At 46.5% G+C, this 12,317-nt stretch overlaps 1 protein-coding gene across 1 annotated transcript in view; it reads left to right on the top strand.

Annotated features, from left to right (window-relative positions):
- Positions 1 to 12,317, top strand: part of ALKBH1 (alkB homolog 1, histone H2A dioxygenase) — a 68,750-nt gene that overhangs the window by 30,341 nt on the left and 26,092 nt on the right. Inside the window, exon 3 of the mRNA XM_069637916.1 lies at positions 4,544 to 4,706. Coding sequence (XP_069494017.1) covers positions 4,544 to 4,706 — 163 coding nt within the window. The remainder of the gene's footprint in view (positions 1 to 4,543; positions 4,707 to 12,317) is intronic.

Raw genomic sequence — 12,317 nt, forward strand, 5'->3', positions numbered from 1 at the left:
TCAAAACAAGCACCTTCTTACGCGCCTCTTGAGGCACAGCATGGGGCCCACTCTACCAATGTCAACAAATGGCTAGGCTCCTGTGCCTTTGCAATCAGCATAAGGCAAGACCCTCTCCGCCGACCCCAGCACTGGCCTTCCTCTCACCCAGCTCACTGCCGCTCCACTACCCACAAACATTCAACACCAATCTCAAGGGTCATTTCTGCTACACCCGGACCTAATGCTAACCTTTCTGCTGTACTTGAACCCGCAAAGAAATATGACCCTCTCCTTCATCCCAAAGAAGGCATCATTACAATTATGCTGGTTAATATTTCCATGACACCTGGGACTCAAATAACTAACTCCAACCATGTACCCAACACCCTGGCCTCAAAACCAGTTGCCAATATCACTGTCAGCTTTGCATGCCATTTACCCAACAGTAGTGTTTCTAATGTGTTGTTTAATACAAGTGGCAGCTTTGATCATGTCACGTTCCTATCTGTTAGTCCTACATTGGTAATGGCTGATATTCCTGCCCAGTGTAATGCAACAAGCCTTAATCTAGAATAGCACTTTTGGGGGACTTAAACTTAGTTTTTAATGACCCCACAGACATTCACGCACTTTCACTAGCCTAATCAATTGAAGCCTTGGGCTTCTCCCAAAGTATCTCTGAGCCTACTCGCTACAAAGGCCACACCCAGGATTGACTTGCAGAATGCAATCGTAACATCAAGATACTCACTAATTTGCCATGCCCGTGATCAGACCACAATGTGATCTCTTTCTCCATCCCTGTGAGTAATCCTCCCATGCAGGCAGCGCCGCTACTACCAGCCATCCTCGCCTGAAACCCCTCACAACCTTCCAACCATCCACTAATGACACTACAGCAATGGTCGACTTATACAACCATTCACTCCACCAAGCTGTTGACAAAGTGGTCGCTCTGAGCCAGTGTAAACCTAAGCCTCCAGCTCACGTGAACACCTGGTTCACCCCTATTCTCAAAACTATTCGCTCTACGAAACGAGCAACTGAGACGACATGGAAAAAGGATCCGTCAGATACCAATAAGGACCACTTTACCCCCCTGTCCAAAGCCTGTAAAGAGGCCATTCTCCGAGCGAAAAATGCTTCCTACTAAGAGAGAATCGATTAACGCTCAGTCGGGCATCCAAGAGCTATTTGCAATATTGCGTGAACTTGTGTCACCAGTTGCCTCTCCTGCCAGCTGCCTCACAGACAACTCCTGGTGTACTAATATCCATAATGCACTACTGGACACAATTTCCTCACTCCAAATAAAAGTCTTAACAAAAACATACTTATGACCAGTGGAACACTGCCAGTTAAACCCTAGCGCTGTTACACTCACGAAGAGCTGGTCTCTTTGGTCCAGAAGCCGGCTCTGTGGCTCCATTCGGAGTGGTAGCTTCAAGATGGCGGATCGCAGTGCGAACGGTTCTGCAATCACCGTTCCAGTCCTCTCACGTTCGCCAGAGGTACGGCGTACCGCTCACGTGACTCCTCATAGGACACAGAGACTTCCAGCTCTTCGCGTCGCTACTGTTCTAGCGGATGCTCTATTCTCTACTCAGCATTCTTTGTATACACAAACCCCCCAGATTAATCTTGCGTCTCATACTGAAACGCCGCCTTTGAGTTCTCGAGCTACTGTCTTCCGGACTTGTGTTCCAGTCGCCCTCTCTGTGTCCCGTATTCTCGGCTTCTCTCCTGGTATTTCCAATCCGGCTGGTTAAGAGAAGAAGTCATCCGATACTCAACGCCACGTTGAATTGGCGACATCAGCCTGCGAACCACACTCCAATCTTCGGATCCTGCGCTCGTCCAGGGTTTTCTTCCCCAGAGGGTTTCCCTGACTGGTGCGTACCTCTCGCTCTGGGTTTTCCTACCGGGTAAGAGGGTGGCGCGTTGGGCGGGGAGATTCTTGATTTCAACATTTGCTTCCCATTGAACATGTCAGTCTGCTCAGGTAAGACCTCCAAACCTATTTAATCGGGGGTTTGATAAAGATCCATTGAACCTAGTCTAAGGATCCAGTAATCGGTAACAAGCGACACCAGACTATTTTACCCATCTGTTTGAATTTTTACAGGTATGCGACCTAGAAGTAACTAAAATCATCAAAAGCCTAAAATTGTTCAGATGTCATGGCGATATCTGCCCTGCTTTTGTCATCAAAGACTGCGCTGTAGAGCTAACCCCATTCATTGTCCAGCTCATCAATACCTCATTTACCACTGGCGTTGTACCTACCACCCTCAAAGAAACGTGGTTCCTTTCGCTTCTCAAGTTGCCGACACTCGACCCGAGCATCCCGATCAACTATGGCTCCATCACAACGGTCCCTTTCCTACTCAAAAGTCTGGACAGAGCAGCTTACCTACAGATCCAAAAACACCTTGAAACCGCCAATCCTTTTGGTTTCGCCAATCTGCATTCCGTCCAGGTCATGGAACGGAATCTGTTCTTATAGACCTAAAAATACAAATGGATGAACTTGCAGACAACGGCAAACTTGCCCTCCTCCTCCTCCTGCTTGACCTCTCACATGCCTTTGACTTGGTGGATCACAAATGTCTTTGCCATCACCTTGCCTCAGTCGCCCACTTCTCCCCTAAGGCAATAACTTGAATTGAATCCTTCCTGTCCAATAGAACAATGAATCTTCTCGCCTTCAGCATCGGCCTCCCCTGCCCAAGTCTTCTGCGGTGTCCCCCAGGCTCCTGCATTTCACCCACGCTATACAACATCTTCACAAAGCCCCTCCTCGACTCTATGGGTATGTCCTACACTCTAACTATGCGGATGATACCCGAATCCTTCTTCCCATCTCGGGCAACTACGATACTGACTCCAACTCACTGAACTCAATTTACCAAAGCATCCAGGTTTGGATGATCGTGCACTCGCTCTGCCTTAACGATCATAAGACTGTTTCTCATCGGTTCTCAAAATCCTCTAAACAAACTTGATAAAGCTTACACAACACTTACCATAGACAGCAACTCCATCCCAGTCTCCAAAGAAGTTAACACTCTTGGGGTATAGATGGACTCTTCCCTTTCTCTAGCTAGACAGGTTAATGCCATAGCCTCATTTTTGGCATATACAACCAAACGTATCGATTCCGGCAGACCATTCCTCTCCACAGACAGCTGCATTATGTTAGCAAGAGCCCTCATTGTCTCCAGATTAGACTATTGTAATGCCCTTTTTGCAAGAACCACCACAGGCAACAAAAGCAAACTACAGATCATACAAAACAATGCCTTAAGAGCAGCATTGAATATCCCCAAAAAAAGACCACATATCCTCAGCTAAAAGAAGCGCCAACTGGCTCCCAATTTGCGATTATGTCGAATTCAAAACTCTAACTTACAAATGCTTGTCATACACCACCCCTATGTGTATTTTATTTTTTTTATTTATATTGCAGGCAAAACCCTGAAGTTTCTTGGCGCTTTAACTTAGTTTCAGTGCTTCAAGGTTACAGTAGGAAGCGTGGAGGATGAATTCTATCTAATAAAATCAAAAAATCACAATCTAGTAAACCAACCAGGGCCTTCCGCTCCACCTACTCCCCCTCTGCCTCCCAGATTTAAACTGCAAAAAGCTGGGGGCCGCAGCTTCCCAGTGGTGGCGGCAAAATACTGCAATGCCCTACCACCTCATCTCGGATCCTAAACCTCCTTCTGGACCTTCACAAAGGCCTCAAAATCTCTTTTCACAATTTGTATAACCTCGGCTCTGCATTTCTCTGAAGCTATGTACTACCAGTGTTCCTAAGCTCTTAAACTGTTTGTCATAATCTCTGTGACTGAACTATGGATAAATATGAACTGCCTTGCAATTGCTCTTTCTGTAACCAGCCTCTTGTGCGGTTTGCAAATGACAAATTATGTTCTAGCGCATTTGCTTCTGGACTGTTGGCAAGCTCTGCCAGTCCAGCATGTAATGCTACTCAGGGCTGCTGCGGGGTTGTGCTGGGTTTCTGTGTCGCTGCTCTGTATCTGAGTGCGGTTGGAGTCAGCGTCTCTCTCTAACCGCTCCACCAGTGATCATGTCTCTGCAGCCTTGGAACCTTGGTTGTGCAGAAGGAAGTTTTTCCTGCGATCTGTGCTCTCTGAATGTTTTTCTCAGTGTGGACTCTGAATCTGAAAGGGAAAGAGAAATCTGTTCCACATATGCATTCAGGGAAAGTACGGATCTGTGCAGACACAATTTGGAACACGGGGGGGGGGGGGACAGAAATGTGGGCCCTCCTTTTCTGCGACCATCCAACTCTGGGGTAGGATTAGTTCTGGCATTAACCTTTGTACCCCTCTAACTTGCGGCTGAGAGGGGTTCATGACCCCCATTTGATAAAGCCCAATTATAGCTTTTGTCACAGTGAAGCTGACTCGATTTTATCTTTACGTGTATATTAACCAGACCTTCAGATCAAGCACCTTTCATTTATTCATGTTTAACTTTTTAAAATACCTTTTAACTATGTTCTTTTATTCTATTTGTTTTTAAATGTTATTAGGGTTCATCTTTATCTCAAACCCCTTCCTTCCCGGGGGCCAGCGCCATTGGGTGAAGCAGTGCCTGAAATCTTATCCCCAGAAGCCCAATGTGTGTAACCTGGACCTACACATGAATGTAGACGAGACCAGCGACTTGTGGGGGAAGAGCAAGGAGCAACTGAGGTAAAGGTCCTGCACTCTCATGTTATAATATGTATGAGCTCAATAATTATGTTCAAGGATTTATGAGAACAGTAAGGAAATGAAAGTATAAAGGTTCTTTCAGGTTAGCAATCATGCTAATAAAATTTGTCTTGGGAGAATAGCTCTGGGGCAATGCGAGCAAGACGCGGAGCAACGCGGGTTTGATCCATGGGTCCACACTTAGAAACCTCTGGGTATTAAGCGCATTATAAATAACCAATTATAAAAATAACCAATTATTATGTACAACTATAAAATAATGTTGGAGTATGATGTGTAGATTACTATTAGTAATACAGGAAATCAATTAATTATATTCTCTCTAGTAAGGGCTACATTTCTTAAAGAACATAAAAAAAGAAGCAAGTGGATTATCAAACATTTTGTTCGAGGTAATTTCCAAATGGATTCATAACAATAACTAGAATGTACTATAATGAACAGCTTAATTTTAACTTGAGGTATTGGGTAATATACATATTAACTATACCAAGTAACCATCTAAAGCTAGCCACTGATATTTGCACCAGAAAATGGAACTAGACAGAGTAATCTTTCTATATCTACCAATTCAAAATAACTGCAGATTTTACAAACGGAGAATGAAAACGCTGCAGCATTCATACAGAACTCCATAAACATGCGTTTACCATACTGTGTGAAAGCCTACTTGCTTTTGCAACGAATCGTGGAATTGTGTCACTTCTCCCCAGGGGGAGCCTTTCCCCGTGAGGCTAAGGCGGTGAGCCTGCTTTGCAAGGGCCTGCCTAGGGGTAGAGGCAAGCGGGACCTCACCAGAAGAGAGCTCCCACCCCCAAACCCACCTGTTTCGAAGAGAAACTGAAGTTACCCACTCAAAAACCCACCATTAACAACTACTACACAGAGAAGACCAAAAGAACAAGCTACTGTTTGTTACTGGGGTGTAGAAACATTGTTTCATCATGATAAGTATTCTTGTAATGTTGTGAAGAAGAGTGCCGAAGCAATACAGAACACTCGAGCAACAAAGCAAAAACCGCAACGCATCCTAAAAGCAAGATTAGCTTTTCTGTTGGAAGGAGAAGCCCGGGATTTTCATTTCGGCTGTGCAAAGAGATCTGAGAGAGACCTTCATGCGCAGGATTTAAACCTGGATGAAAGCTGGTGTGTGAAGCAACACATGAAAGGCTGGAAGCAGCAGAAGCTGGAAAAGGGAAGCCCAACGAAGATACCAATACTTAAATTGTGGCATGACCGGAAGTCGGTGGACTGTTAAGTCCTGCAATGACGCACAGACCACAGAGCCGCTTCCATCACGGAGCAGACACCGAACGACAGAAAGAGAAGCAGAGAAGCTCAAAACCAATGTTACAACGCAAGAGACTCTTCCCATCCTGAGTGCAGTTCCGTTGACGCTAACCCCAGTGAAAAGAGGTAACTGGGAAAACAGGAAGCCCGTGAGGGATACACATCTAACAAGTGCATGCATCATACTCGTTCCAGTGACGGATAAGATTGAGAGTTACTATGTGAATTCTGATACAACTATCAACAAAGAACCCTAAAGAATGAAGGGAATCAATACTGGAACATTCATACTCGTCCCAGTAAAACAAAACAGCTGGAAAAAAAGTGAAGAGCCTTACTAGAACCTTCCTATTCGTCCCAGTAAAACCAAAGACAAAGAGAAAAGTAAGAATCAATTTGAGTTTCTAACTGGCCCAGCCAGGGAAAAGAGTGGACATTGTGTCAAGAAAAAGTAGGAAACCTAATAAATAACAGTAGAGAGAAGAGGAACCTCATAAAGGGGAAAGCAAGGTGTCCAGGACACAGTAGAGAAGCTGAAGAACCCTACTTCTGAACTGTACGAACTGGTCAAAGTAGTTGCTAAGAACTAAAAGTTACTAAAGTGACTGTGCTGAAAAGGAGACCACAGGAGAAGGGAGTAATCTCCTGTGCCCTGCTTCCCTTTGATAGTGGTAGGGACAGAACATCTTAGTTTCGGATAGAGTACCACCGATCTCCCTTTTGGATTCAACAACAACGGGCGAGCATCCTAGTTAGTTTTGTGTTCGGCAGGGAAACCCCATAGTTTAGGGCTAGTTAGGAGTTTTCACCATTTCTATTAATCAATAAAATACTTGGAAATGATCAGTCTCTGTCCTTCTTCTGACCCACCACATTTTCTAAATGAATATTCAAATTTAAAGGCTGGGAGTATTGAATCCGGGGCCCGTGCTTGGAGGCCCTAAACCTTGTAACAGCTTCTTTTTTAGTGTGCAAGTAAAGAAATGTAGAGTATTACCTAGTATTACGCTTCACTTGTGATTTTAGGTATTTAAGAAAAAGTGTTGTTTTAAATTTTAACATGTGATGTGGTGTTTTTAAATGCTTGGTTTGTGCTGCTCTGTAATATGTTAAATGTGTGAAAAGTTCAGTTGATGAACTAGAACGCACAATAAATAAAAGTATGACTTGGTATATCTGAGAAACATATTTCCACCACTATAAAGTTCATTTATGTCAATAATAGAATAATAAATGGAATATATTTAGACAAATTAAAACAAAATCATGTAAATGTTGTACTGATCTAGAATAAAGCGAGAACTAAAATAAGATCTACAAGGTCACATCGACATCTGTTTAAAAAAAAAAACACATAACAATATTTCTGATGTTTGTTAATCTGCTTAGAATCACATGCTGTGCATAGGTCCGACATCCAGTGGTCACTGCGGAGTATTGCATTTTGTTTTTCGTAGTCGAAAAGGGGACGTCGACAAGACGTGTCTGTAACACTATCCCTATAGTGACGTGCGTTGTACCCACAATCCCTCACGCGTCGAGGTCCCTCAGATTGTTTTTTTCCGCCCAGTTTCTGGTCGCCTTTCGCGGAGCTCCTAGATAGACATTGCTATACTTGCCACGGACCTCGGTCCTTTTGTCATAACTTTATATACTGATAACGATCCCTCCCCCTCGACGTTAGCTGTGAAGCTGTTTCTCCGCCGAACTGATTTTCGACGGAGAATAAGAGCGGAGGAGATCCTTCGGCGCTGCCGAACACGTGGCCTGGCCTCGACGGCCAACTTACAGTAGGGAGAGTGGGGGTTAAAACTTTGTCTCTTCTCTTTGAGAATGTCTTTCTTTCTCCCCTTTCTTTCCCTTGGGGTTGTTATCGCCAGCTATTATTGCCTCAGCTATGGAGAGGACACCATTTAAGTTTTGCCCACGCTGCAGGGGCAAATATACTTGGAAAGATAAGCACAAGCTCTGTAATCGTTGCTTACCCCTCGATCACATAGAGAACAGCTGCGCAGCCTGCAAGCTCTTAAAACCCAGGACTCTTAAAGAACGAAGGGTTAAGAGGTGGGCGGATTACGCGATGTCGAAGTCAGTTTCCTCACCCGCTGTTGCTGTTACTGAAAGTGACGAGGAGTGCGATAACTCGACGTCCGTTACGGAAGTCATGAACCCCCAGAAGGAGCGCTCCCGCTCCTCGTCGTCCGTCCCCGGCCCCGACGGGCTCGGCCCACGCCCTGCTTATGGGGATGAACACCCCGGCGACAAGGACGCACACAAACCCCATAAGGCTAAACACACTACCCACGGCTCTTCTTCGTCGAGAACGAAGGATCCATCAGCGCCGAAGGGGACGCAGGGCACTCCGGCGTCTACCGCAGACCGTAAAGGTCACAAGCCCCACCCGCAAACGCAACCGCGACCAGCGATTGGGCTTCCATCTAACACGGGCGCTACCCCAAAAACATCCGACGCAACGCTCCATAGAGCGACCGTCGAGGTACAACGCGCAACGCACACAACGTCGACACCAGAGCCCTCGACGGACAAAATCGTGGTCGAGAGCCTAGCGAGAATTGTCGCCGAAGACAAACGTACGCGGACAACGAAACAAACGTCGAATACCGCGTCGAAAAAACATAAAAGTAGCCAGGAACTCCCCCTTTCTCCAAAGGACGCTTCCGAACTACCTGAAGGCTTTTCAGAAGGAGACGGGAACCTCTCGTCGACGTTGTGGGAGCGTTCGAAACGATTCGAAGGCGAAAACACTAATTTCCCCCCTCTAGACTATTCAGGGGTACCCCATGAGACCCTTGAAAGACTCCATTCTTGCATGGAGAAAATGGAAAGGTTTCTAGGAAACCAAGACCCACCCACTCACAAAAGACAAAGAGAATGGCCACAGGATGACCCTAGAGTCAAGATTCCTAGGCTGGTTGACCTCACTGAGGAGGAGCAATACCTCCAAGAAGATGAGGAGTGTTTGGGTGGAGAAGAAGAGGTAGAACTTGAGGAAGAGGGGTTCGAAGAAGATCCTTACACCACTGCTACAGGGTTTGAAGAGGATACAGCTACCTCGCAGCCCTGGCATTCACCGTCAGTGCAGCCTTGGCAATCCCCATCAGTACATTCAGACCCTGATGCCTTTCTCCCTTCTCCTCTCAAGGATTCACATGGGAACTCCTCTCCCATAGATGACCAACCTTCCCTCAATGCACTATTGCGCAAGGCAGCAGCGCATTTTGAGATTGATACAGGGGAAACTCTTCCAGACATTGACTTTGTAGAAAAAGTCATCAAAGAAAAAGCCCCTGTTAGCCAATCTATTCCACGTCTGGCTGCTATTAAAAGAAGAATTTCTCCTTCCCTTACTAACCCAGCTTTAGTAAGAGGGGTCAACCCTAGAATAGAAAAGCTCTTCAGCCCTTCATCCTCTGACCCTTTATACATCAGAGGACACTCTATTCCGGACTCCCTTGTGGTTACCAACACAAGAAAAAGAGCAGGGGTGCCACTATCCACTAGTGAAGCACCTCCAGACAAAGAAGGCAAAAAACTCTACGCACTGGGGAAGAGAATCACGACCTCCGCCGCCTTCTCTACTAGAATTGCTAATAACAACTCACTTTTAGCTAGCTACGCAGATGCACAGTGGAACAAGCTGCGCAGCGAAGCAGAGGAAGCACCTGAACCTCTGCGTTCTCGCCTGCTAGCTATAATATCAGAGGGCACACTGGTAAACCAGGGCATCGTTAAAAACTCCCTAGATGCCGCTGAGACGGCTGGCGCTCCCTAGTGCAGGGAATACTTCTCAAGCGCCACGTTTGGCTACGCAATTCAGGTTTTAAGCCCGAAACCCAAGCCTCCCTCATAAATAAACCCATTGAACAGACGCATCTGTTTGGGAAAGCAGTAGATGAGGCCCTAGAACATGCTAAAAAAGAGTTTGATACCATCAAGACTCTTGATCAAATTTCTAGGCCCCCTAACAGGCGAGGCTATGGTAATAAACGCTCCTTTCGTGGCCAAAGACAGCAACAGAACCAACAACAACAATATTACTCTGGCTCCAACTGGCCCACTAACCAGGGTAACACCCAGTTCAGTCAAAGAGGCCAACGCCGTGGCAAAGGAAGAGGTCGTGGCTCCAGCCCCAGAGGTTCCACGCCCAATACCAGCAAATGACCCGAAAATTCGGGTCCCCTCCCATGCATCACCGGTCGGGGGCCGGCTAACATCGTTCCTTTCAGCATGGGAGGGAATCACGTCAGACCGTTGGGTATTATCCACCATAGCCCACGGATACTGCATCGAGTTCAACGGTTCCCCGAAGTACAAACCCCCACGGAACCGACGCATGACACCGCAACACCTCTCCATTCTTCTTCAAGAGGTGGAAGAACTACTGAAGAAAGAAGCTATAGAGCCCGTCCCCCTATCACAGGTAACAGAAGGTATTTATTCAGTGTACTTACTTGCGCCCAGCGAACATATTTGTCAAACCCCAAAAGTTTCGTATGGTGACCTTACAGGAGGTAATCCCACTGTTATCACAAGGGGATTACATGACAACACTGGACATGAAAGATGCATACTTTCATATTTTAATGTTGACATAGCACAGAAAATACCTCAGGTTCAAAATAGAGGACAAACACTACCAGTTCAGAGTACTACCCTTCGGGATAGCATCTGCACCAAGGGTATTCACGAAAGTACTGGCAGTGGCAGCGGCCCACCTGCGCAGATTATCCATCCCGGTATACCCTTACCTCGACGACTGGCTCATAACAGGGGATTCTTACGAAACATGCTTCTCCAATACCCAAAAGACCGTAGACCTTTTGTCCCAACTGGGCTTCTCCATCAACGAAAAGAAGTCCAGCTTAGACCCCAGCCAAACCAAACAATTCCTAGGGGCTCTAATTCGAACAAAGGACGGCCTCGTATTCCCCTCCAACGAGAGGGTCCAAAACATGCTGTTTCAAATTCCCCATTATGTAGCAGGCCGAGAGGTGACGGTACGCAAAGCAATGCGCTTGCTAGGGATGATGGCGTCATGTATTTATTTGGTACCTCACGCGCGCCTGCGCCCAATGCAAGAGTGGCTCTACAGCCAGTGGTGTCAGGCCAGCGGACAATGGGACGATCTAGTGGTGGTCTCGCAGGACTTGGTTCTCTCGCTACGGTGGTGGACAAAAGAAAACCTGTTATTAGGGAAAACTTTTGCCACACCCGCAGTGGAAGCCACTCTAACCACAGACGCATCCCTTACAGGATGGGGGGCTCACCTATCCCATCAGACGGCCCACGGAGTTTGGACTCCGAGCTTAGCATCCAAGCATATAAACCTGCTGGAACTACTAGCGGTGTTCAAAGCACTGAAAGCCTTTCAGAAACAGCTACAAGAAAAGACAGTGATGGTCCTCACAGACAGCACCACAGCCATGTACTACCTCAACAAGCAAGGAGGCACTCACTCTCCAGGACTGTCCAAACTGTCCCAGAATATATGGAAGTGGGCTCTCAGACACAACATGTTCCTACTGTCACAACATGTACCAGGGGAACTCAATCTTCTAGCAGACAAACTCAGCAGAGACTTCCCCCTGCCCGGAGAGTACGAATGGCAATTACACAAAGACATCGTCTTAGACGTCTTCACTCAATGGGGTTTCCCGGAAATAGACCTGTTCGCAACTCTGGAAAACTCACAATGCCAAAGTTACGCCTCCAGGTACCCCCAGAACCAGTCCAAGGGGAACGGTCTGTCGATTCTATGGTCAGGGAAATTTGTTTACGCCTTTCCCCCGACTCCCCTTCTCAACAAAGTGGTGCACAAGATGCATCAGGAGCAGGTTACAATGATACTAGTGGCCCCAATGTGGGCCCGGCAGCCATGGTTCGCTCACTTGATGGAGATGTCCCTATCTCCCCCAGTGAAACTTCCCTGCCCGTACAACATGCTGTCACAAGACAAGGGCAGAACACTGCATCCATGCCCTCAGACCATGAACTTAGCAGCCTGGCTCCTGAGATCATAGAATTTGGACATTTACAACTCCCACAGAGATGTATGGACATCCTCAGGGAAGCCAGAAAACCTAATACTCGACACTGCTATTCTAGCAAATGGAAAAGATTCGTTATCTGGTGTAGAGGTACTAGCATCAACCCAGTTGACTGCTCTCCTACTGACATTATTCTATACTTGACCCATTTACTGGATTCAGGTTTAGTGTTCAATTCCATTAAAGTCCACCTAGCGGCACTTTCTGCATACACCACTTCCCAACTTAAAGT

The sequence above is a fragment of the Ambystoma mexicanum genome, chromosome 14 (genome assembly GCF_040938575.1).
Source record: "Ambystoma mexicanum isolate Mex_15411 chromosome 14, UKY_AmexF1_1, whole genome shotgun sequence".
Taxonomy (NCBI): domain Eukaryota; kingdom Metazoa; phylum Chordata; class Amphibia; order Caudata; family Ambystomatidae; genus Ambystoma; species Ambystoma mexicanum.